The sequence below is a fragment of the Equus przewalskii genome, chromosome 29, assembly GCF_037783145.1.
Source record: "Equus przewalskii isolate Varuska chromosome 29, EquPr2, whole genome shotgun sequence".
NCBI classification, from domain to species: domain Eukaryota; kingdom Metazoa; phylum Chordata; class Mammalia; order Perissodactyla; family Equidae; genus Equus; species Equus przewalskii.
In genome coordinates, this window is record NC_091859.1 from 35,629,830 (window position 1) to 35,652,209 (window position 22,380).

Below are 22,380 nucleotides of genomic sequence, written 5' to 3' on the forward strand. Positions count from 1 at the left end.
TCCTGTCAGTGTCCCCAGGCTCAGTCCTTTGTCCTCTTCTTGTCTGCCCTCACGCCCTCTGATCACGCCCAGTTCAGGTCTTCAAATACCAGCTCTCTGCTGATAGCACCCAAAGGTGCATCTAAGGCCCCAAACTCTCTCCCTGAACTGCAGGCTCAGATTCTTCTGTTTACCTGCCTTCTTAGCATCTCCGCTCACACATCTGCGAGACATCTCAAACCTAACCGGGCCAGAACTCTCCAACCTGCTCCACCCTCGTCTTCCCTGCCTCAGTTAATGACAGCTCCCTCTTCCATTGTTCAAGCCAAAAATCCTTGGAGTCCTCCTGGGACCTGACCAATCCCCTTCCCCTCCATTGCTGCCACCTGGGCCAAACTACCATTATCTCTCACCCGGATTACCACAACCGCCTCCTGACTCTGCTCTGTCCTTGCCCTCTGCAACCTCTTCTCCGCAGCGTGGCTAGAGTTAACTCTGGCTAACTGTTGACTGTGGGTCCCATCACATCCCTCTTCTGCTCAAAATTCTCCAGTGGCTCCCATCTCACTCCGAGTAAAAGCAAAAGGGCCCGCAACACCCTACATGACCTGTGCCTCCTTTACTCCCCTTGCTTACCTTTTAAAAACTCATCTCCTACTGTCTTCCTTGATTCAGCCGCCCTGTACACTCCTGCCTCAGGGCCTTTGCACTGGCTGTTCCCGCTGCTTGGGGGATTCTTCCTCCAAGAATAATAGCCCCCTCCCTCGCCTCCATGGCAAATCTTTGCTCACATGTCAGCTTCTTAAAGGCCTTCTCTGACCACCCTACTTAAAACTGCAAACCAGCTCCTCTCAGCACTGCCTATTACCTCCCCCTCCCCCTGCTCAGTTTTGTCTTTGCAATTATGGCTTCCCTACATACTATATAATTGACTTTATTTAGTCTGTTGCTTATCTATCTTCTCCTCTAGAATGTCAGCTCCACAGGGCAGGGATCTCCTGTGTCTTGCTCCAGCTGGATCCCAGCGCCTACCTCAGTGCAACACACACATCAAGCGAACATCTTAGCATTCCGAAGTCCAGAATGAGTGCGTGTCTTGCAAGGTCTCTGGAGACCACAGGAGGTGCAGTGGGAAAGTCACTGGCTTGGGAGTCTGTCGGCCTGTCACCCTCCTTCAGGTTGACCCATCTTGGACAAGGCTCTTAGCCTCTCTAGAGCTCCTGTCTGAAAAATGGAGATGTGTGTCAAGCGCTCATAAATGCTGGCACACGCACGCGCGCGCATCCGTGAAAACACGAGCGCTGGTATTCTCACGCCATTGACACTTTTCCATACAGGACTTCATTTCGCCCTCACAGCGACCCCAAAGGTGGGAAGAGCCCCTTTTGGACAGATGAGAAAACAGCAGGGAGGCCCGGCGCCTCCTCGCGCGACTGGACAGCCGAGGTCGGACCCCTCCCCACGCCCGGGGCGGCCAGCGGCTCGAGGGTCGCGAGGGTCCTGGCGGGCGCAGCGCGGGGCTGGGCGCCGGGGACTACATTTCCCAGGAGGAGTTGCCCGCAGCCCTGCGGCTCCCGGGTCTTTAAAGGGCTCGCGTTAAAGGGGCGGGGGGAGTTCCGCCGTCTGCCGGCGGGAAACTGCTCTGAGCTCGGGCTAGGGGGGGAACCCGAGAGCTGCCTGCGGGGGTGCCCGGGCGCGTCCGGCCCGAGTCCAGAAGACCCCAGGCCCTGCAGTGTCGGCGAGGCGAGGGGAGGCCAAGCCAATCTGGAGGCAGCCCTCCCTCATCGTGCCCCCCTCGGCCTCGGCCTGGGCGCCCGACTCCCGGGACCCCCTCCCGGTCCCCTCCAATTCTCCCCAACAGGGGGAGGGGCGGTGAAGCTCGCCGCCCGCAGGAGCAGGATTGTCGGCCGGCGGGAACCCCTGCGACCCTGAGGCGACCCCTCCCTGCATTTCTGGCTTCAGCTCCAGGAGAAAATTTACGGGTCGCTAGGATTGGGGGGGGGGGGGGGGGCGGTTACGGGATGTGAGAGCTACAAAATTAAGTGAAGGCCCGGGGGCGCCGGGAGCTGAACCTCACAGTGCGCCCCCATATCCATCCTTCCGAATGAGGTGATGGGGGATGTGATCACGTAACCTGCCTCCCCAGGCTGGAGGCGCAAAGGATCAAGAAACGGGTGGAGAGCGCTTTGTAAACTGTGATGCGCTGTGTAAATAAAATTATTTCATCATCGTGCCATTGGATTCATCCAGTCCTTATTCTAAGACACGCACGGACCTGGGGGGATGACATGTCTGGGGGAGAGGTGGAATAATATCTTGGACCTAGGGGTGTGCAAATAACACCTATTTCCCCATCCAGATCTTAATGGGAACCAGAAGAATTGGCTTTGCAAATAACCAAAACAAGCCCACCAGAATGTTGTGTTTTCAAATCAGGAAACTTCAGGGTAGTTGATAGCATCCAAATAAGAACCTTGACCTTTTGAACTAACCTAGCCCTTCGTTGCTTCTCTTCCCCGCCTGTGCCACCAAGATAAGCCCAGGGAGAAGGCGTCCGATGCAGATACCGAGTCTCAGGCCTCCCCTTCCCCCTCCCAATCATTTGGATTAATCCATCCCTTGGTGTAGGGGGGAAACCCATTAATTTCCCTGGCCTCAGAGACTTCCAAGTCCAATAGGAGCCCTCCCCCAGACACCCCCGAGCTGCGACCTGTCCCCCCATCTAAACCCTCCAATCTTTCCCCCCCTCCCCTCCCCAACAGCCAGTGTCTGCAAACAGCTCCCGGACCCTACCAGAGATGTCGTTCATCATTTTGACCAGCTGTAAAGCCCCACTCCCAGGGTATTGTTTAATTGAAGAGTGACGAGCCTCTTTCTTAGGGAACAGAGCAGGTTTGTTGTGGGAGGGGGCCCAGGGAACCAGCATCCCAGAATCTGGGGCCCCTGCCAAGAGGGACCCTGCACGTGAGTAGGATGTCTGTGGCAGACAAGGGGTCCCAGGAACTCTGGAGTCCCTTCCGCTGGCCTCTGGGCCCCAAAAGCCCTTCAGAGCCCCCAAGACTCCGTGTAGACGGTGGCGCCCCTTGTTTGCCTCTTCTATACCTGCCAGGCAGCACAGGAGAAGATGTGTACATTTTAACAAAGACATCGCATCCTCCCAGCAAAATGGCGGTGGTCCCGGCCACGGCTCCCTGAACAACTGCACACTTTCGAGGATTAGTCAGGACCCGAGGAACACTACCCCCTCCCCGACCGCTCCCCTAGAGCCCGGTTTTCCCAAGTTCCCAAAGCACTCAGGGCCTCTCCTCATCCCAGGGGCCCCCAGGACAGTCTCTTGTTTTAGCATTTAGGGCAGCTCCTCCATTGTGGACCACCGCCCGCTCTGCCTCCCCCCACCCCCAACTGCTTTCAAGGGGCTTTGGGAGGCGGACTGGACCCCCAGGATGGGCCTCAGGGGTGGGGGCAGCGAGCTCTGCCTCTGACACCCCAACACTCCTAGGCTGAGGGAGGTATAGAAATGAATTCCCGGTTAGGATACATGGGAGACGCGGGGGTCTTTGAGGGGAGGAGGCGACTCAAGAGACCCCTCCTCGTCCCCTCAGGGGACCCAGGCAGCATTGGGGGATTGGCCTCAGGAGAGACTCTGGATGCAGAGGTCAGGGGGCGCGCTGGGGGAGAGACGACAGAGGAGGGGGAAGGGACAAAGTTTGAAAGTGCCCTTCCAACTCTTCCAGGGAAAGTTTGCTTGGGGGCCCCATGGACAGAGAGAGGGTTGAGGTGCGGGGGGCCGGGTGGCGGGATGACCCCCGAGAGGTGACCGGACCCCGGGGGAGCGACCCCTCCCCCCTGTCCCGGCTCGGCCCGGCTGGGAGTCGCCCGGCTCGGGGCGGCGTGTGTTAGTTGCGGCCGCTTTCGGGCCGCTCCGCCGGGCTGGGGGGCCCCGCCGCGGGCCGGGAGCGGGGTCCCCGGTAGCCCCAGGGGGCAGCTTTGCTACGGGGGGTTTCCCGCACCGGGGCGCCCCGGCCCCGCAGAGCCAGCCCCCCGCAAAGGGGAAATGTGCCGGCGCCCCGGCGGTCCTCGGCGCCGTTTGGGGCGCGTGGCGGGCGCGGGGGGCGGCGGCCGGGCCGGCGAGGCGGCCGGCGGGGGAGCCCAGGGAGCCGGGCAGCGGCCCCGGGCGGCGGCGGGGAGCGGGAGGGCTCGGGCCGGGGCGAAAGGTCGGATTTGCTGGGCGGAAGAAACACAGATGGCGGCGGCGAGGCGCCATTCCGGGCCGGGAGCAGGCAGCCAGCAGCCCTGTCCTCACCGCGGTCCGCCCGCCGCCGCTAAATACCCGGATGCGCCGCCCGAGCGCCAGACGCGGAGCTGGGAAAAGGGAGGCAGAGGAGGCGGAGGCGGAGGCAGAGCCCGGCGCCGGGAGCCACCGACGGAGCGGCGGGGCTGGGCCACGCAGCGCCGGCCCGGCGAGTCCTCCCGCGACCCGAGCCGGGTCCCCGCGAGCCGCGCTGCGCGCTGGCCTGGGCGTCAGGGGCGCGAGAGCAGATCCCGAGGCGGGCTTTCCTCGGCCTGCGACGAGGGCTGGCCCTTCGGAAGGCACCTTCCACAGCAGGAGTGGGCAGGCCACCATGACCGAGAACTCCACGTCCACCCCCGCGGCCAAGCCCAAGCGGGCCAAGGCCTCCAAGAAGTCCACGGACCACCCCAAGTATTCAGACATGATCGTGGCTGCCATTCAGGCGGAGAAGAACCGCGCTGGCTCCTCGCGCCAGTCCATCCAGAAGTACATCAAGAGCCACTACAAGGTGGGTGAAAACGCCGACTCGCAGATCAAGCTGTCCATCAAGCGCCTGGTCACTACCGGAGTCCTCAAGCAGACCAAAGGGGTGGGCGCCTCGGGCTCCTTCCGGCTGGCCAAGAGCGACGAGCCCAAGAGGTCAGTGGCCTTCAAGAAGACAAAGAAGGAAGTCAAGAAGGTGGCTACGCCAAAGAAGGTAGCCAAGCCGAAGAAGGCTGCCTCTAAAGCCCCGAGCAAGAAGCCCAAAGCTGCCCCAGTCAAGAAGACCAAGAAGAAGCTGGCTGCCACGCCCAAGAAAACCAAAAAACCCAAGACTGTCAAAGCCAAGCCAGTCAAGGCCTCCAAACCCAAGAAGGCGAAACCAGTGAAGCCCAAAGCCAAGTCCAGTGCCAAGAGGGCCGGCAAGAAGAAGTGACAATGAGGCTTTTCTTTGGACACTCCTGCCTGTCTCCTATTTTCTGTAAATACTGTTCTCCTTCTCTCTTGATCCTCATCTGCAACCCTTTGGCCCTTTCTGTTCTGACTTTTTAAGAGACAATTTGGACTCTTCAGAAATTAGGAAATAATTCATTTTTCCTTAACCAGTCACGCAAGGACAGCAACAACCGATCTCATCTGTGTCATGATGAGAATGTACTTATGTTTTGTTTTGTTAATTTGTTATTAACCTACTTGTGGGGTTAGGGATTTGGGGGCGTGTGTGTTTTGTTTAGTTGGATGGTTTGGTCGCTAGGAAGGTAAAAGGGGGAGGAGAACGGGCAAAGCAACTTGTTCTGGCTAGATGAGAGGGAGCCTGGGAATCCTAAGGCTTGTAGGAGTATCTTTAAGGCCAGCGAGCTTGCTTTGAGTTGAGCACCCCTTGTGAGTTTCAGGACCCTGATGGGGAGGAGAGGAGAGGAGTGGCAGCCGCTGGGTGGCACAGGAGGGAGATGGAAAAATCTCTCTCTGGGCTGACTTCCACCTCCCAGTGGTGAGCAGTGGGGGGTCCAAATCCAGTCTCCTCACTTCTGTTAGTCTGCCCCTGTGGCCTCCCTATTGTCCTAAGGAAGGGGAGGGGGTAGAAGTGACAGCTGGCCCGAGAAGCGGTGGCTTTTCTCAGTCAGTTAGGAACCAGCTATTGGGGGGTCTTTGTGATTGGGGGAAGTCTCATGGTGAACGGAGTGGAAACTTTGGGGAAGGGTGGGGAGTCAGTCAGCCAAGTGCCTCAGTGTGCCCTGTTGAAACTTGGGTTTTTCCACACAATTGGATTGTATCTTAGGAGGATTTTTTTTTCTTTTTCCCTGGCTTTTTGTTCCTTTTTCCTGTATAGGAGGTGGCTTGGCAGACTGGTGGGGTCCGGCCCAGCCACCTGCCACTTACAAACCTTCCGACCTCTTTACTTCGGAGTCTTTTTTAAGTAGTTGTAGATGGGGGAGGGGTAGTGGGCGGGGAGTGGACAGTAAGACATACCGCAGTCGACTTTGAATTGCTAAGTAGTTTTACAGAGCTAGGTCTGTGTACGTGTGTATATGTATATATACATATCTAGGGCTAGTACTTAGTTTCACACCCGGGAGCTGGGAGAAAAAACCTGTACAGTCGTCTTTCTCTTATTTTTAATAAAATAGGAAAACGCGCAATTGCGCGTCATCCCCCCCCCCTTTTTTTTTTTAACAAGTGTTATTTGTGCCGGGAAGAATTTGCTGTCTTTGTAATTTTAAAACTTTAAAATAAAATTGAAAAAGGAAAAAAACTTGAGCGGTGTATTTTTCCTTACTTCCAAGACTGGAGGAGGAGAATGCGGAGCAGTTGGGCGGCCGAGCAGTGGGGGGAATCTGGGGGCGTTTGCACGTGAGAATGGGGGAGCGTTCTAAGAGCTCGACTGACCCGGGAAACCTCAGGGCTGGAGGTTAGCCTCAGCCTGCTTCTAGGCTCCCGCCTCTGGGGTCCAGAGGGCACCCCCTTCAGAAAGGCAGGGGTTGGGATTGAGATGGGGGTCTGGTGGTTTGGGCCCAGGCGCACCTTCCTCCGCCCCGTCGCCTCCCCTCCCCGCCTCGAGGACCGCTCCAGTCTCAATTTACAAATCAGTCCACTTTGGTCCTCTGCGGATCCCACCAGGCCCCGCCCACCGGTGCCTGGGCCCGCCTCCCCTGCCCCTTTAACACGCCCCCTCTCGCTCCGGTTGGCTGCCGCGGCCCGGCCCCCTGCACGTCACCAGCCGCGGCCACCGTGCGCCTGGGCCCGGGGCAGAGAGTTGGGCGCGATGTGGGCTGGCCGCGTCCTTCACGCGGCGCTCTCCGGGGGCCCCCGCGGCCGCCGCGCGCAGTCAGCGCTGGCCCAGCTGCGTGGCATCCTGGAGGAGGAGCTGGAAGGAATCCGCGGGGCTCGCACTTGGAAGAGCGAGCGAGTCATCACGTCCCGTCAAGGACCGCGCATCCACGTGGACGGCGTCTCCGGAGGTAACTGCTCCTCCTGGGAGTCGTCGGACCTGGCCGGGGGGTGAAGGGCCGTTCCGAGGTTTGCGCTGGAGTGGAGGTCCTGCAGGCAGTGGGCGCACCTGCACACTTGGCCACTGGCTCCTTTCCCGTCCATCAGGCAGACTATGGCTTCCCGGTGTTAACTCTAACCTGGTTAAACCCGTTTCCAGCGAGGGAGGTGATTTGCCCTTGACCACATTTTTGGCTCAGAGGGCAGGACTGGACTGAGACCCAGGCCTGTGAGACGTGAGAAAGAAAGAGAGACACCTGCTGGCTCCCATCATGGCACTTCAATGAGGGGTGGGAGAGGCAGCAGCAAGGAGCCCTGCGTTTCTGGAGCTGCTGCTGTGTGCAGGCCTCTACTCGCTGCTGCAGGGGCCTGGTGCAGACCTCCAAAGTAGGGCTGGCTAATCCCACTTCCCGGGCAGAGAGCTGCAGCTCAGAGATGTGAGTGGAGTGGTTTGCCCAAAGGCCTCAGGCAGCTGCAGGCAGAGCTGGACTTTGGCTGAGGCTCTCTGGTATGTTGGAGCTGGAAGGTCAGCTAACTGGCCAGAGAGGCCAGCTTCCCCGCCAGAGTCGCAGTGAGCAAGGGGTGCAAGGGCTGCTGCAGAACCCCATGAATTGGCCGCCAGGCCTCCCTCGTTTCAGTCTAACCGGTGGTCACTGCCTGTCTCGTCTGTGCCAGGCCCAGGTGGGTGCTGGTTATAAACAGGCCCCCGCTCCTGCCTTCTGCCCAGGACACATGCCTGGAGTCCTTGGTGCTGTTGTAGGCATTTGTAAAATGGAGGTCCCGGGACATCCCTGCCTTCCTCCAGGGGAAACTTGGAGCAGGGAAATTAGGAACCCAGCTTCTCGTCCTGTTTTTGCCTCTCCCAGGCTGAGTGAACCTTGCCCTCTTCGGGCCTCAGTTTCCTCCTCAGGTCAGGTGTGTTCACTTGGAGCTTTATAAGTCGGTGGTTGGGGTGTCAGGCACCCCCTTTGGGCATTCGATTCTGTACCAGTTGGCAAGGTCAACTGTGTGGAGTTTGAGGACCACGGTGGGCATCTGACCCGGCGCTCTTCTTTTACCCAGGGGGAAACCAAGGCCCAGACGAGGGGTTGCTGGTGGTCTTCAGGGACGGGAGAAGCCTGTGAGGCAGGGCTGAGTTCCTCCGGGGGTGGGATGTGATTGAAAGCCAGAATGTAAACCTCCTCTCCTTCAAGGCGCCACTCAGTCCCTTCCTGACCCTCCGTCTCTTGTAGTGGCGGATTCCGTGCCCCCTAGGGTGATCACACTGTGTGGTTGTCTCCTCCCCAAGGGTGAATCCAGGTTCATCTCCTCTCTGAGTCCCCAGGGCCTGGCACTGACACTTTCCAGGCCCTTCTTTGCCCTGAGCTGCTGTGTCTGTCCCCTCTCCTCCATCTCAGGAATCCTTAACTTCTGTGCCAACAACTACCTGGGGCTCAGCAGCCACCCCGAGGTGATCCAGGCAGGCCTGCAGGCCCTGGAGGAGTTTGGAGCTGGCCTTAGCTCTGTCCGCTTCATCTGTGGGACCCAGGTACACAGTGGGGGTTGTGCGGGTTGAAAGGTTGTCCCCAGCATTGGGCGCTGACCCCAGCTGTCTGCTTCTCACAGTCAGCAGGGCTGGTTTAGCCAGCTCAGCTCGACCCAGGGCCCAGAGCTGTCCTCTAGAAAGGCTGGGTTCAGGCTTCTGTTTTGCTGTGAAGCCTTGGACAAAAAACTTAACCTCTCTGAGCATCCATTTCCCCACGTGCAGAACAGAGCTCCTCACACCTGTTCCCCTTTGGGAAAGGAAGAATAGAAGGCAGGGATTGAGATGGAGGGTTCTGGGGCTGTTCTGCCTGAGCTCAGTTCCCTGCACCACCGTTTATTGTTTCTGTTACCAAAGGCGAGTGTCTTAAACTCTCCGTGCCTCAGTGTCTTCGTTGGTAAAGTGAGAATGACAGTCCTTAGTAAGATGGCTCCAAATTGAAGAATTAGCACACATAGAAATGCTGAGAACGGCGCCCGTCACGTAGCAGTGCTTGATAAATGTTATTATTTTATTTTATAAATGTTATAAAATAAACTTATATAAACATGAAACTTACCGTGCTTACTATGTCCCAGGTACTATTTTAAGAACATTACAAATATTAACTCATTAGTCCTGGTAACAATCCTAAGTGATAGGTGCTATTCTTGTCTCTGTTATAGAGATGAGGACACTGAGGCCCAGAAAAGTTAAGTGACTTGCCCAAAGGCACACAGCCTGTCACAGTGGGATGTGAATGCAGGTAGCCTGTGCTCCTGACTCCTTGTGATGATTATTACCTGTCCTCTCAGAAAAGTGAATGAATGTCAGGGGTGGTACTCCTAACTCGCACTCAGAGCCCTTTCCAACCAAACCCTCACCCAGATTGGACAACTTTCAAATCTAAGCATTTGAGGCCCAAATGAACCTGGAGTTACTAATGTAATCCTCTTCTTTGCCATTAAGCAACCAAAAAAGGCATCAATTTGTTATCAGAAAGGCACATCTTCACCGTCAGCCCGTAAGTCCACCCTCAGACCCCCATTACAAAACGAAGACACAAGCAGGAAGGGACACCTAGCAAGCCCCTGATTGCTCACTGAGAACCATCTGCCAGAGGCCTGTTGGCTCTGGGGGAACCGTTATGGTGAAGGAAGAGTGAGGCCAAGGCTGCTGGCTTTCTGGGCTGGGTCTGTTTCTGGCCCTCTAGCCTCTGTCCCCAGGACGTGTCCCATGCGGCCCTGCAGATATTAACACCTGTTTCACTTGCTTTCTTCAGAGCATCCACAAGGATCTAGAAGCAAAGATAGCCCAATTCCATCAGCGGGAGGACGCCATCCTCTATCCCAGCTGTTTTGATGCGAACGCTGGCCTCTTTGAGGTGTGTGGGGGCCGGGGGTGGGCTGGTGAGGCCAGCTGGGCTGTGGAAGCCTCGGGAGTGGGCGCTTAGGAGAACTGGCGGGACACCAGCACTGTGCCCAGAGGCTCCGGTGCCCATTTCTTATGGAGGTCAAGGTTGGGCCAGGCAGGTGCTCCAGGAGGCATCCTGGGGCTTGCAAGGAGGCCAGCTGCCTGGGCGTTTGAGGGGTAACCTACGTCACCTGGAAGGCTTGGGGTGGCAGGGGCCAAGCACTCACCAGATGTGTCCTCATCAGCTCTCACTAGAGCAGGACACTTGTCCAGCCCGGTCCTGGGGCTCTGGGGACCCAGAGAGAGGCAGAGGGTTCCTTCCCTCCCTGCCCAGAGGAACCCCCTGGCTGGCAGGGAAATTTGGACTTGTGGGGATTCATGGGGGAGAGACAACCCCAAGGGGGATGGGGGATGGCTCCACTCCCACTGCCTTCCTCCAGGCCCTCCTGACCCCGGAGGATGCGGTCCTGTCGGACGAACTGAACCATGCCTCCATCATCGATGGCATCCGCCTGTGCAAGGCCCACAAGTACCGCTACCGCCACCTGGACATGGCCAATCTGGAGGCCAAGCTGCAGGAGGCCCAGGTGGGGCAAGGCTTGGGTTCCAGGGGCAAGGCCTGGGCTAACCCACAGCCCTGCCCCCGGCGAAGGAAATGAGGCTCGGGGAGGCCAACTCCTCACTCACAAACAGCCTGAAAGTTTGAAACAGCCAAGATTTGAACCCAGATCCCTCAGACCAAAGTTTCATTCCGTTGCACCATGCTGCCTTGAGCGTTAGCAAGCACTGTACGTGTGGCAGGCCCCTGCTAGGCACAGAGTAAGATGATCTATGGCTAGAACTGGCCCGGCCTCACCCCGCCCTCTGGGAGAGGAGACTGAGGGCTTTCTCATGGTCCAGGGCTGAGTGTGGCTCCAGACCCCCCTGGAAGAGATGGGTAAAGGGAGAGTGTTGTAGCCCCGACACGGTGGGGCCTATGTGCCCGACTCGGTGCTGGGCGCTGGGCAAGGTGAGCTCCTGGAGCCCCAAGCAGCACAGAGGGCGGGTGGTTTGACCCAACTCATAACACCCCCACCACCTCTCCGTGTCTTCGCTACAGAAGCATCGGCTGCGCCTAGTGGCCACTGATGGGGCCTTTTCCATGGACGGGGACATCGCACCCCTGCAGGAGATCTGCCGCCTCGCCTCTCGATATGGTGCCCTAGTCTTCGTGGACGAATGCCATGCCACTGGCTTCCTGGGGGCCACTGGACGGTGGGAGCACCTGACACCTTAGGCCTTGGGTTGGGCTTCTAAGGGTGGGTGGGAAAGTGGGAGCCCCCAGCCCAGCCCATGATCCCTGGGCAGTCAGGCACGCAGTGGTGGCAGTGGCAGCTTCTCTTGCAGGGGCACGGATGAGCTGCTGGGTGTGATGGACCAGGTCACCATCATCAACTCCACGCTGGGGAAGGCACTGGGCGGAGCATCAGGTGCCTGCAGGGCTGTATCCCTGGGATCCCTTATCCACGTGCAGGGCCCTGGAGGGGTCTCGGAAGGTGGGGAGGGGAGACGTGGGGCTGTGGAGAGAGGGCGGCATGGACTGTACTCTCAGGAGGGGCTGGGGGCAGGCTCAGGCTCCTGGCCTCTGACCACCACCCTCACCCCCACCTCCACCTCTGACCTTGTTCCCAGGGGGCTACACGACAGGACCTGGGCCCCTGGTGTCCCTGCTACGGCAGCGTGCCCGGCCCTACCTCTTCTCCAACAGCCTGCCACCTGCCGTCATTGGCTGTGCCTCCAAGGCCCTGGACCTGCTCATGGAGAGCAATGCCATTGTGCAGTCTATGGCAGCAAAGACCCAGCGGTGCGGTCCCTGGCAGGGGTGGGGCAGGCTGGAGTGGGGGAGATGTGAGGGCCTGCCCTGTGTGCCTGCCCAGGCCCATAGCTCAATGCCTTCAGGTTCTGCTTCTGCCCACACCACGTCCCCAGCAGGCTGCACTGGGACTCAGCTCTCTCCTCCAAGGGCTGCCTGCTTGCCCACCTCCCTCTTCTCTCTGTCACTACCTCCTCTTTCCACTTCCTGGTGCATTTCTCTGCGATTGACCCTGTGTCTCCTCCGCATGCGCAGTCCTGTCTTCCTGTCTCCCTTTTTGGTCTGCCTGGCTCCCCGTCTGCCTCTCTGGCTCTGCATCTCTGTCGTTGTCGGTCCTTCCTGCAGACTTGGGCACACATCTTGGTTCACATGTCCATCAAGAGTAGGTGTGAATTCTCCACAGCCCCCCAGGTGCCTCTGACACCTGGCTTGTTCCCACAGGTTCCGCAGTAAGATGGAGGCTGCTGGCTTCACCATCTCGGGAGCCCATCACCCCATCTGCCCTGTGATGCTGGGTGACGCACGGCTGGCCTCTTGCATGGCAGATGACATGCTGAAGAGAGGTGAGGGGCCCAGGAGAAGAGGACCAGCTGTGGGTCCTGGGAGAAAAGAGGGGAACCCCTAGACTATGCATACTGCCCCTGACCCCGACCCTACTGCCCCTCTTAGTCCAGCTGTCTGTCTAAGCTTGAAAACCCCAGGCCACGGGCAGTCCCGAGTCTGAGAGACCTTGGGCAGCTCCCTTGCCTCCTGTGGTCTTCAGGAAAGAAGCTGTATGTCACACCCCCAAAGCCTGTCTGGCTCTGGTGAGTCCCAGGTTGGCCCTCTCTACCCTCCCAGGCATCTTTGTCATCGGGTTCAGCTACCCTGTGGTCCCCAAGGGCAAGGCCCGGATCCGGGTACAGATCTCAGCGGTGCACAGCGAGGAGGACATCGACCGCTGCGTGGAGGCCTTCGTGGAGGTGGGGCGGCTGCACGGGGCACTGCCCTGAGCCCTGGGCACTGACAAGCAGAGCCAAGGGCCCCGTCCCTCCACAGTGACAAAGAGGGCCTTTCATCAGCGCAGGCCAGAGGCTCTGAGCCCTGTCAAAGTCCTGCACTCAAGCTGGGGCCAGGCCTGTGCTCGTGGCTGTGTGTGAGGCAACAGTGTGGAAACTGGCTGTGACGTGTTGGTCTGCTTTCTTCCCCCCGGACAGGCCCCGTCCTGTGACTGGTTGAGGAATCAGGCAGGAGTTGGGGCTCAGGGCAGGCTCCTGAGGACTATGGTGGATCTCAGAGCTGACCACCTCCCCCAGATTAAGAGGGGACCCAGGCAGCTGGGGTAGTATGGGCAGGGGCCATCATTGGGTTCAGCTGGATTCTGTGCCGCTGTGGAGGGCAGCTGAGCACCAGCTCTGCAGGCCCTTCCTCACACCACCCCCACCCTACTCTACAGCCCCTTGAGTCTGGCCTTGGTGAACACCTGTCCTCTGCTCCCTGTCCAAAGGCCGGCCTACAGCTGCCCAGATAAGAGGAGGCTGGGTGCCCAAACCCATGTTTGGAGAGACGGAGGAGTCAGGCCGCAAGGGAAAGAGTGTGGGTCACTGCTGGAGAGGCCCCTGACAGTCTGGAGCCGGTATTCTGGCCCATTTTGTCCCTGACTCTATGGCCTCAGGCAGGCCCCATCCCCTCTGTGTGCCTCAGTTTCCTTCCCCTGTACCAAGAATGGATGTTACATTATCATCGCGGGCTTTTCCGTCTGGCTCATCCCAAGGCCCGCTAGCCTGATGGCCAGCCGCCAGGGGGCGCAGCGAGCTCAGGCTCCCGCCGCTCCGCCGCGGGTTCGCCCCGCCCTCTCCAGACCCCAGGCTTTGGACTCGGCCCCGCGGACAAGGCCGGGAGGGCCCACTTGCTGCTGTCAAGGCCCCATCCACCCTTGCTTCCCACAACGGCTCGCTACTCCCCTCCTGGAGATGCCAACGCCCCTCCCACAGTCGCTGCTCCTGGTCTTCCTCTCTCCCCTGCCCTCCCCGCGCAGCCTGATGGACACCTGGTGGGGGTGGGGCATGGGTTCTGAGTCACCGCTGCTAAAGCCTCTTAAGTGGTGTGGCCTTGGGAAGCTTGTAATTTGCTGGAGGTAGTGCAGGGAGGATGAAAAGGCCCTTCTTCATTAACAACGGGGAACTAGGACAGTGTCCCTGGCGCCCCACACCCCCAGCCCTCCCCTTAGCCTGGACGTCTAGGGGTGGACGATCTGGGCCAGCTCTGGCCCAGTCCTGCAGGATCTTAACTCTGTGGTTCTGGGAATCCTAGCCTGTGATCCAGAGGAGCTTGAGGTTGGGGTCCAGGAGCTGGGGGATGCGGCTTGGGGAAGGGGGCTGCTGTGGCCACATGAGCCGCATGAGCACTTGCATGCCGCCACCACGGGGTACGGCACCTGGCACACTGCTGCAGCAGGGAGTGCACAAGGCCTGGCGGCAGCTCCAGACCCAACCAGCAGCTTGATGTGTGTGGTCTGCGCAGGCCAGCAGGTCACACTGGGCGGTGACGAGCAGCCGCAGAGTGACGCGAGGCAGCCTGTGCGGCGTACCCAGCGGGGCCAGGCCACAAGACCCAGGTCCACCAGCCAGCGGCTGAGAGTGTGCGCCGCCGCCTCCTGCAGCTCCCAGGGGACGCCGTTGGTTGGCGCTGCGCTCCCCTGGGCACAGCGTGGGCAGCAGCAGCGCAGCGACATCCCAGACCAGCTTGCTGCGGGCCCTGGGCCAGCTCGCCGCTCAGTGTGCGGAGCTGCGCCGGCCCAGTCTGCCGCCATCCAGAAGGGGTCATAGAAGGCGCCAGCAGGCGCAGCAGTGCTTCGGCCTGGGCCCATGTCCTTCGGCCTGGGCGCCTATGGTAGTCGCCGGACGCCTGCGACGGGCTGGAGGGCTGCGCAGGGCCCGAGGGCCGACTGTGGATCAGCTGCACTTCTGCATCCTGTGGGGCCCGGGGTTCCGGGGACGCTCCCAGGACACACTGTCCACGTCCTCTGCATCAGGCGCCAGGTTCAAGGCCGCCAGGAGCAGCAGTTGGAGCAAGAGGGAGAGGTGGCACCAGGGGTCATGCCTGCCCTTCAGCAGAGCTCCGACCTTCCCTCCATCTCTGCCATCATGTCAGCCGTTCAGCCTTGCGGCTCCTGGGAGCTCCTTGCCGGTCCTGCCACAGCCCATCCAGAGCCCAGCCCTGATGGGGAGGGTCCTTGGGGGCTGGGGACTCCCAGGGGGAGGGAGGACAGTGTCAGGGATCTCAGGGGCTTCAGGGTCCAGGCGTGCCACATTCGTGTCTCCAGGCTTCTGGGAGTCTAGTGCATTACTTTCGCACAACACGGTTGTGGGCCTCTCACTCAGTGATTCTGAAATCCTGGCACACTGAGCGTGGAATCCTACGGTTCTGCCCTTTGGTCTACAACTCTGCTTCCTTAATTCCGTTCTGTTAGCTCTAGTTTGCCTTAGCAGAGTCTGGTGTGATTCCTAATATCTGCAATTCAGTGAGTCTTCTGCTGCCAAGAATTGCGGGACGCTCTGTGTCTGGGATGAGCGGGTCAGATCTGGAGAAGCCCCTCTGAGCGCTGGGGGAAATGCCGGGGCCTTTGAGGAGCTAGTTGGGAAGTTCTCCTGGCTTCCTCACGTTCCCCCAGGCTATTTTCTCTCCCTTCTCACAGACTCCCCTTTACATTCCCCCACTCTCCTGGCTTCTAGAAAGACTCCACACAAAAAGAGTGGAAAGAGTCCTTCCCGCCTCGTCTCTCCTTTAACTCATTGCAGACGGCCTTCTGCCCCACTACACTTGTCCAGTTTACCAACAACCTCCTTTTTGCTAAATCTAATGTACCTTCCTCCCCCACTCCCCCCAACCCCATGCTGACCTCTCTAACCCTCTGGAAGCAATTGGCCATGTGGCTCACTCCTCCAAGAACTGCATAACTGAGTCACACAGCCATTCACCAAGAACTGGTAACCTCTTTGGTTGTTACCTGGACAAGAGGCTCCTAACAGGTCACTCGTTAAACCACCCCCCCACGCTTTTTCACCCCAGGCCATAATAAACTTCTTACAAAATAAATGGAAAGGTCATGTCTCTCCTCAAGAACTTTCACTAGCTCCCCATTGCGCTCTGGCTAAAGCCAGACTCTGGATGGCACGTAAACCCTCTATTCTCCAGCCAGACTGGACTCCTGGAACAAACAGGGAAGCTGATGGGCCTCCGGATTCTCAGGCCCCAGAGGAGGAGTCTCCTCTGAAGTCTGTAGAAAAGGGACTCATTCTGGTTTCCTAGCCTAGGACACCCTGCTCAAGACTAGGAATCCTTTCTGAGCTTAGATGGGAGCCCTGCTTCAAGCAGGGAGGGGAGAGGATGGGGGGCGGAGTCATCAGGCGGGGCCACAGGAGGCAGCGCCAGGAACGGGCTGAGCCCTGGGTACGGAGGGGTTAACTACAAAGCGAAGCTCAGCGAGCGAGATCAATGGGTTACTCACTGCAGAAAGAGAGAGAAGCAACGCAGAGAGGCCGAGAAGAGCCAGGCAGAAGAGCATGCCTCCTGGGGGAAATTAGGGACTGACGGGGAGGTGTCCAGAGGCTCCTGGGGAGGGAGTGCCCAAGTCCGGCTCAGCAGAGAAGGGACCTTAAAGGAGAAGAGGGAGAAGTAGGAGGCAGACCTGTACCTGCAGGGAGGCTCCAAGGGACAGCCACTGAGCCAGGAGGCAGCCTCAGCCTGGCCGGGTCACCCAGGATCGAGCAGGGGCCCAGTGCCCAGGGTTGAGGTGGGTGTTGCCCATCCTGGGTTTCGGGGGTCTGCTGCATGCTGGGTGCTGGGGGCGGGGGGGCAGACAGCACCTTCCTTCCCTCCTCCCTGCTTGGTCCCCCTTGCCTTGAATTTGTCCCACCACCCCAGAGGTCCTGGGCATGCGGGGGGATCCACAGGTAGTAGCCGATGTGGGCTCTGGGGTGGGGCAGGAGTGAGAGTGGGCACAGCTTGCACAAATGCACGCACACACATGCAGGTTCTCAGAGGCACCACCTGTTACAGGCTCTCAGATGAGCGCTCCAGCCTGGGAATCAGGGTACCAGGGTGGCATTAGACCTAGATCTGCGAGAGTGTGGTATTAGCCTCCCACGTCCCCTCTCTGAGCCTCGATTTCCTTGTGTGCAAAAAAGGGGCAGTGACCTACATGGTCTTCCCAGCTGTGCCACTGTGGGGCTTTCAGTAGACTGGACTCTCCAATGACTCAAGGGTGTCACCTGAGGCTACAACTTATAGCCAGATGGAAGTCCATGACCCATGTCCGAGAGTCTTCCTTGAGCTTCAGATCCCACTCGGAAAATATACCAGCTCCTGGGATTGGAGCTGCCCCTCCTCCATCCGCCGTGTCCTCAGCTTGTTCTGCCTGTGTCTTACATGCATCATTGCCTGGCGGTATCTGTCAACTACCTAATCAGCCCTGTGCGCCCTGGGCTGTGGGGGGTGTTCCCTAGGAAACTGAGAAACCCACCCCCAAAACCAATGTGATTGTGCTAGCAGCTTGCACAGTGGGGCTCAGTAATGACTTTCTGCTCTGTTCCCCCACTCCCACCCCCATCCCCCACGAACTTCCAGCCCAGGAGACCTGGCGGGGCCCAGGCTTGGGGAGCTAGACCCCTGGGTCGAGTGACCAGAGCTGGGGGCTCCTGCCTGAGGACTCCAGCTTCTCTTCCCCAGGTGCCCATCTGATGGGGAGATGGCTGATGCCCAGAACATTTCGCTGGACAGCCCAGGGAGTGTGGGGGCTGTGGCAGTGCCTGTGGTCTTTGCCTTCATCTTCCTCCTGGGCACAGTGGGCAACGGGCTGGTGCTAGCGGTGCTGCTGCAGCCCGGCCCGAGTGCCTGGCAGGAGCCGGGCAGCACTACGGATCTATTCATCCTCAACCTGGCGGTGGCCGACCTCTGCTTCATCCTGTGCTGCGTGCCTTTCCAGGCTGCCATCTACACACTGGACGCCTGGCTCTTTGGAGCCCTCGTGTGTAAGGCCGTGCACCTGCTCATCTACCTCACCATGTACGCCAGCAGCTTCACGCTGGCCGCCGTCTCAGTGGACAGGTGTGCTGTGCGGGGCTTGGCGGGGCCTGGCTGGGCCTGGCTGGGTCTGGCTGGGGAGGGAAGATCTGAGCAGATTCCCATTGGCCACAGGAAGGAGAGAATGAAGGACCAAGAAGGGAGATGGGAGGGAGGGAAGGATCAGCTCTCTGGTCCCCACCGAACAGTGTCTGGGCACCTGCAGGGCATGCTTGAGGGGACCATCCTGCCCTCCCCGCAACTCCAGTGTCAGCTTCCCCAGGACATCTCTCTGTCTTGCGTGTCAGCAAAGAGCCTGGCACATAGTAGGTGCCCTGTAAGTGAAATGAATGGCAAAAGGAACACAATTAATTCATCGGGTATTTTATTACCGCCCACATCTGGCCCAGATTGTGCTCATAGCTGCTTTCACAGCTTGAAACTTGGGGTCAAATCCAGGCTCACGCTCTAGCTGATGACCTTGAGCAAGTCACTTCTCTCTGAGCCTCCGACCCAGCCTTGCTAGGTGCCAAGCGCGGCTCTAAGCGCTGTGTGTTAACTGCCTCCATGTTCCCACCCAGCCTGTGAGGCCGGGCGCGCGATCGCCCGTACCGTGCAGACGCGGAAATCCAGGCCGCCGGGCCCCCGCTCCCCCGGGCAGCGTGAGCATGGGGGCGCGGATGCGGGCCCGCCCGCCGCCGCGCTGACCCCGCGCCCGCCCGCTCGCCCGCAGGTACCTGGCCGTGCGGCACCCGCTGCGCTCGCGGGCCCTGCGCACCCCGCGCAACGCCCGCGCCGCCGTGGGCCTCGTCTGGCTGCTGGCGGCGCTCTGCTCGGCGCCCTACCTCAGCTACTACGGCACGGTGCGCTACGGCGCGCTCGAGCTCTGCGTGCCCGCCTGGGAGGACGCGCGCCGCCGCGCCCTCGACGTGGCCACCTTCGCCGCCGGCTACCTGCTGCCCGTGGCCGTGGTGAGCCTGGCCTACGGGCGCACGCTGCGCTTCCTCTGGGCGGCCGTGGGCCCCGCGGGCGCGGCGGCGGCCGAGGCCCGGCGCAGAGCCACGGGCCGCGCGGGGCGCGCCATGCTGGCGGTGGCCGCGCTCTACGCCCTCTGCTGGGGCCCGCACCACGCGCTCATCCTGTGCTTCTGGTACGGCCGCTTCGCCTTCAGCCCGGCCACCTACGCCTGCCGCCTGGCCTCGCACTGCCTCGCCTACGCCAACTCCTGCCTCAACCCTCTCGTCTACGCGCTCGCCTCGCGCCACTTCCGCGCGCGCTTCCGCCGCCTGTGGCCCTGCGGCCGCCGCCGCCGCCACCGCGCCCGCTGCCCACCGGGCGCGCGCCGCGCCCTCCGTCGCATCGGCCCGGCGTCCTCGGGCCCTGCCGGCTGCCCCGGGGACGCCTGGCCTCGCGGGAGGCTGCCGGCGGGCGGCGGCTGGGACGGGCAGCCCGCGGGGGAGCCTGCCCGCGGCGGAGAGGCTGGACGAGCCCTGTCTGCCCGAGGACCGGAATAAACCTTGTCCGCCTCCCCTCTGCTGGGTGTCCGTCTGTCTTTCCTCTTCCCCCAGGGCAGGACGCTACGAGGGATGGGGGCTAGGGACGGGGCCAACGCCAGGAGCCCTCTGAGGAGCAGGGCCTGAGCTGAGGCTCCAGCCCATTGGACACCCCTGGGCCGTGAAAATGGGTCAACGCAGCCAAGCGGAGCCTCCTAGCTCGGCAGCCCCAGACTGTGTCCACAGCCGGTGTGGCAGGAGGGCAGTCCCTCTGCCCATCTCTGCAACTTGCCAGCACCTGCCAGGCCCTGCCTTCCTCCACCACCCTTCACCGAGCCTCTTCTCCTTTCCAGGCCCCGTCCTGGGTCATTGAACACTAGCAGCTAATATAGCACATATTTATTAAGTACTTACTATGTATCTTGTCCAGGGCTACGTTCCTCAGTTTAATTATCGAAACAGTGTTGCAAGATAGAATTAGTTTATTTTATAGATGTGGAAATCAAGAATCAGAGAGGTTTAGTGGTTTGCCCAAGGCCACATGGCTAGTATTTGGCAGAGTTTGGATTCAAACCCACTGCTGTCTGTCTGTCTTCTGCTCAGTGGAACCTCCTTCCCCACCTCCGGGGCCTCTGCTCTCAGTTTCCATGGTTTTCAAGGTTTTTCTCGGTTCTTCCTGATTCTGCATCAGCCCTCTTCCCCAAACCTGCAGCTCCCTACGCTCGCCTGGATGCCCGGGAAGCCTCAGAGGGCTTCCAGTCCCCTCCCTCGCGGAGTTCTGTGCAGGTGCTCAGGCCAGTGGGTCCTGGGTCCATTGCCTGGCCCAAAACTCTTGCACTGTTCCTTCAGCCTTTTGGCATTCCTGGGTCAGGAGAGAAAATGAGCCACACTCAGGCCCCAGCTGGCCCCCAGCAGCAGCTGCTGCCTTGTGGCCCCTCCCTCCCTGTCCCTGCCTACAGCTGGGTAGTCTGTGGCTGTGGAAACCTCCTGGTTAACCAAGATATCAGTCTCCATGGCTGCAGACCTACCCACTTCCCTCCCTCCCTCACCACATGCCAATGTTTATTCGCTCTGGCCAAGGCCTGAGACCTCTCAGCCTCCGTGTCTCCCCAGCACACCTCCTGGCTGCTGGGCACCCAGGGAAGACCCCCTCCCTGACATTAGGCAGGTGCTGAGTCCTTGTCACTGCCTGCCACCTGCCACAGACCTCGGAGTCAGAGTGGCAGTCACCCTTTACAGGGGAAGGCTGAGACCCAGCTGGGGGAGTGACTGCTTCAAGGGCCCAGCACGAGGGCCTGACACCTGGTCCAATGCTCTTTTCCCCACATCTCTGCCAAGGTCGCACAGCTGACTCAGGCTTCAGGAGTGGGAGTGTGGCTTGCAGGGCAGGAGGTGTGAGGGTGCCCCTTCCACAGCATCCAGCGTGGCCTCTGTCTTCCTGGGGCCAGCACTCACACCGCCGCTGGATCATCTGTGCCTCGCACCAACCCTGGCAAGCAAGCGATGTTACCTTCATTTGCAGAAGCAAAAACTGAGGCTCCAGGAGGTGAGGTAGCTTGACCAGAGCTGAGCGGGAAATTTGCGAGGGCTGGGATCCTCCCGGCCTGAGGGCTAGCTCTCCCGGCAGCCCAGGCAGCATCAGGGAAACATCTCCGAGGAGCTGACATGGTTCGCTACGCGGCGATGGTGAGCTGAGTGCCTGCAAAGGAGAGGTAAGGAACAGAATCTCCACGGGTGACTCCTGCTGTGGTCAGTCCAGCCACCCAGCCGGGTTGCTGTCCTCCACAGTCACCTCTGTGGACACGGACAGATGACCGACTGGGAATAGCCTTCTAGGACAGGCAGGAGACAAGACCACCCAGCCAGGGAGTGGCAGAGCCAGAGTTTGAACCTGCTTGAAACCCGGGCCTGGGGCAGGGGCTTGGTTGGTGGAAGCCCTCCACAGTGGTCTGGGTCTCTGCTCAACTGGCAGAGGGACAGTTATACAGTCCAGGCCCCTGGCTGGCCTCTGAGGCCTCCTGCTTCTGAAGCAGGTCTCTCTGGCCCATGGGAGCCAGATAAAGAAGCCCAAGGGCCCCAGCTAATGGAGGAACGTGCAGCCTGGCCCTGAGCAGGCACAGCAGGTATTTGGTTCCACAGCCAGCGAAGGAATGACATGACCCTTCCTTCCTTCTTTCCTCTATCCCCAAACATTGGAGTACCTGCCCTAAGTTAGGCCTTGAGGGGAAGACAGAGACGGCATGATTCTGACCTGGGCCCTGCCTTCCAGGAGTGCTCATTCCAGCTGGAGAGCCAACTACCAACAGACGAAAGGACAGCAGCGTGTGACGGGGCCCTGACAGAGAAAACGCACAGTTCTGAAAGGGCCCTGAGGGGGAACTCCTGCTTTCCTGGGCAATCCAAGCGGGAAGCCCAGAGGAAGTGACATTTAATATGCATTTTCCTAGAAAAAGGTAGGAGGAGCTTGCCAGGTGGAACATCCACCTGTGCCAAGGCAGGGTACGGGAGGGGGCAGTCAGTGGTCTCGTGCGGCCGAAGTGGGGTCGGGGGGTGGGTCTGGGGAGGCCAGGAGGGCGCCTGCAGTGAGACCTGCGCCCCTGGGCCAGCTGGAGAGCAGGAATGTCAGCCTTCAGGCTGGCGGGGGTGCCACTGGAGGTTTTCAGAAGTGGAGGGGCCCCAGCAGCTGTGTAGTCACAAAGCCCCCAGGGTTGCTGTGTTGGAGATGCCAGGCCGGCAATGAGGAGCCCAATCCAGAGGCTGCTCTGTGAGCCCTTGGCCATGAAAGCCACCACCAAGGGCCTGGCCTAGGGCTGGGGAATTATTCTCGCTGTGGATTTGGCAG

At 60.0% G+C, this 22,380-nt stretch overlaps 3 protein-coding genes and 1 long non-coding RNA gene across 4 annotated transcripts; 3 read left to right on the plus strand and 1 right to left on the minus strand.

Annotated features, from left to right (window-relative positions):
• The first annotated feature begins 4,144 nt into the window (after positions 1–4,144).
• Positions 4,145–6,503, plus strand: H1-0 (H1.0 linker histone). Its single transcript, XM_070600426.1, has one exon. It carries the CDS (start codon positions 4,314–4,316, stop codon positions 5,184–5,186), a length of 873 nt encoding a protein of 290 aa, XP_070456527.1. The 5' UTR covers positions 4,145–4,313; the 3' UTR covers positions 5,187–6,503.
• A 22-nt stretch (positions 6,504–6,525) lies between these two features.
• Positions 6,526–13,163, plus strand: GCAT (glycine C-acetyltransferase). The gene is made up of 9 exons (XM_008511755.2): positions 6,526–7,209; positions 8,635–8,765; positions 10,021–10,122; positions 10,592–10,738; positions 11,251–11,405; positions 11,538–11,620; positions 11,823–11,994; positions 12,445–12,566; positions 12,844–13,163. Exons 1-9 carry the CDS (start codon positions 6,741–6,743, stop codon positions 12,993–12,995), a joined length of 1,533 nt encoding a protein of 510 aa, XP_008509977.2. The 5' UTR covers positions 6,526–6,740; the 3' UTR covers positions 12,996–13,163.
• Positions 13,164–16,405: 3,242 nt separating this feature from the next.
• GALR3 (galanin receptor 3) lies at positions 16,406–19,574 on the plus strand. Its single transcript, XM_070599476.1, has 3 exons — positions 16,406–16,777; positions 17,713–18,090; positions 18,779–19,574. Exons 2-3 carry the CDS (start codon positions 17,732–17,734, stop codon positions 19,557–19,559), a joined length of 1,140 nt encoding a protein of 379 aa, XP_070455577.1. The 5' UTR covers positions 16,406–16,777; positions 17,713–17,731; the 3' UTR covers positions 19,560–19,574.
• A 428-nt stretch (positions 19,575–20,002) lies between these two features.
• Positions 20,003–22,162, minus strand: LOC139080188 (uncharacterized). Its single transcript, XR_011534472.1, has 2 exons — positions 21,049–22,162; positions 20,003–20,400 (listed from the first exon to the last, which is right to left on the minus strand). It is a non-coding gene; the product is annotated as an uncharacterized lncRNA (long non-coding RNA).
• Positions 22,163–22,380: the final 218 nt, after the last annotated feature.

Excerpts from the sequence above, each read along its gene's own strand:
- GCAT (XM_008511755.2), top strand. The coding sequence starts at position 6,741 with ATGGGGGTCTGGTGGTTTGGGCCCAGGCGCACCTTCCTCCGCCCCGTC. Across the intron at positions 10,123-10,591 it reads CGAACGCTGGCCTCTTTGAG|GCCCTCCTGACCCCGGAGGA; the intron begins GTGTGTGGGGGC and ends GCCTTCCTCCAG. Across the intron at positions 10,739-11,250 it reads CCAAGCTGCAGGAGGCCCAG|AAGCATCGGCTGCGCCTAGT; the intron begins GTGGGGCAAGGC and ends TCTTCGCTACAG.
- H1-0 (XM_070600426.1), top strand. The coding sequence starts at position 4,314 with ATGCGCCGCCCGAGCGCCAGACGCGGAGCTGGGAAAAGGGAGGCAGAG.
- GALR3 (XM_070599476.1), top strand. The coding sequence starts at position 17,732 with ATGGCTGATGCCCAGAACATTTCGCTGGACAGCCCAGGGAGTGTGGGG. Across the intron at positions 18,091-18,778 it reads GCCGCCGTCTCAGTGGACAG|GTACCTGGCCGTGCGGCACC; the intron begins GTGTGCTGTGCG and ends GCTCGCCCGCAG.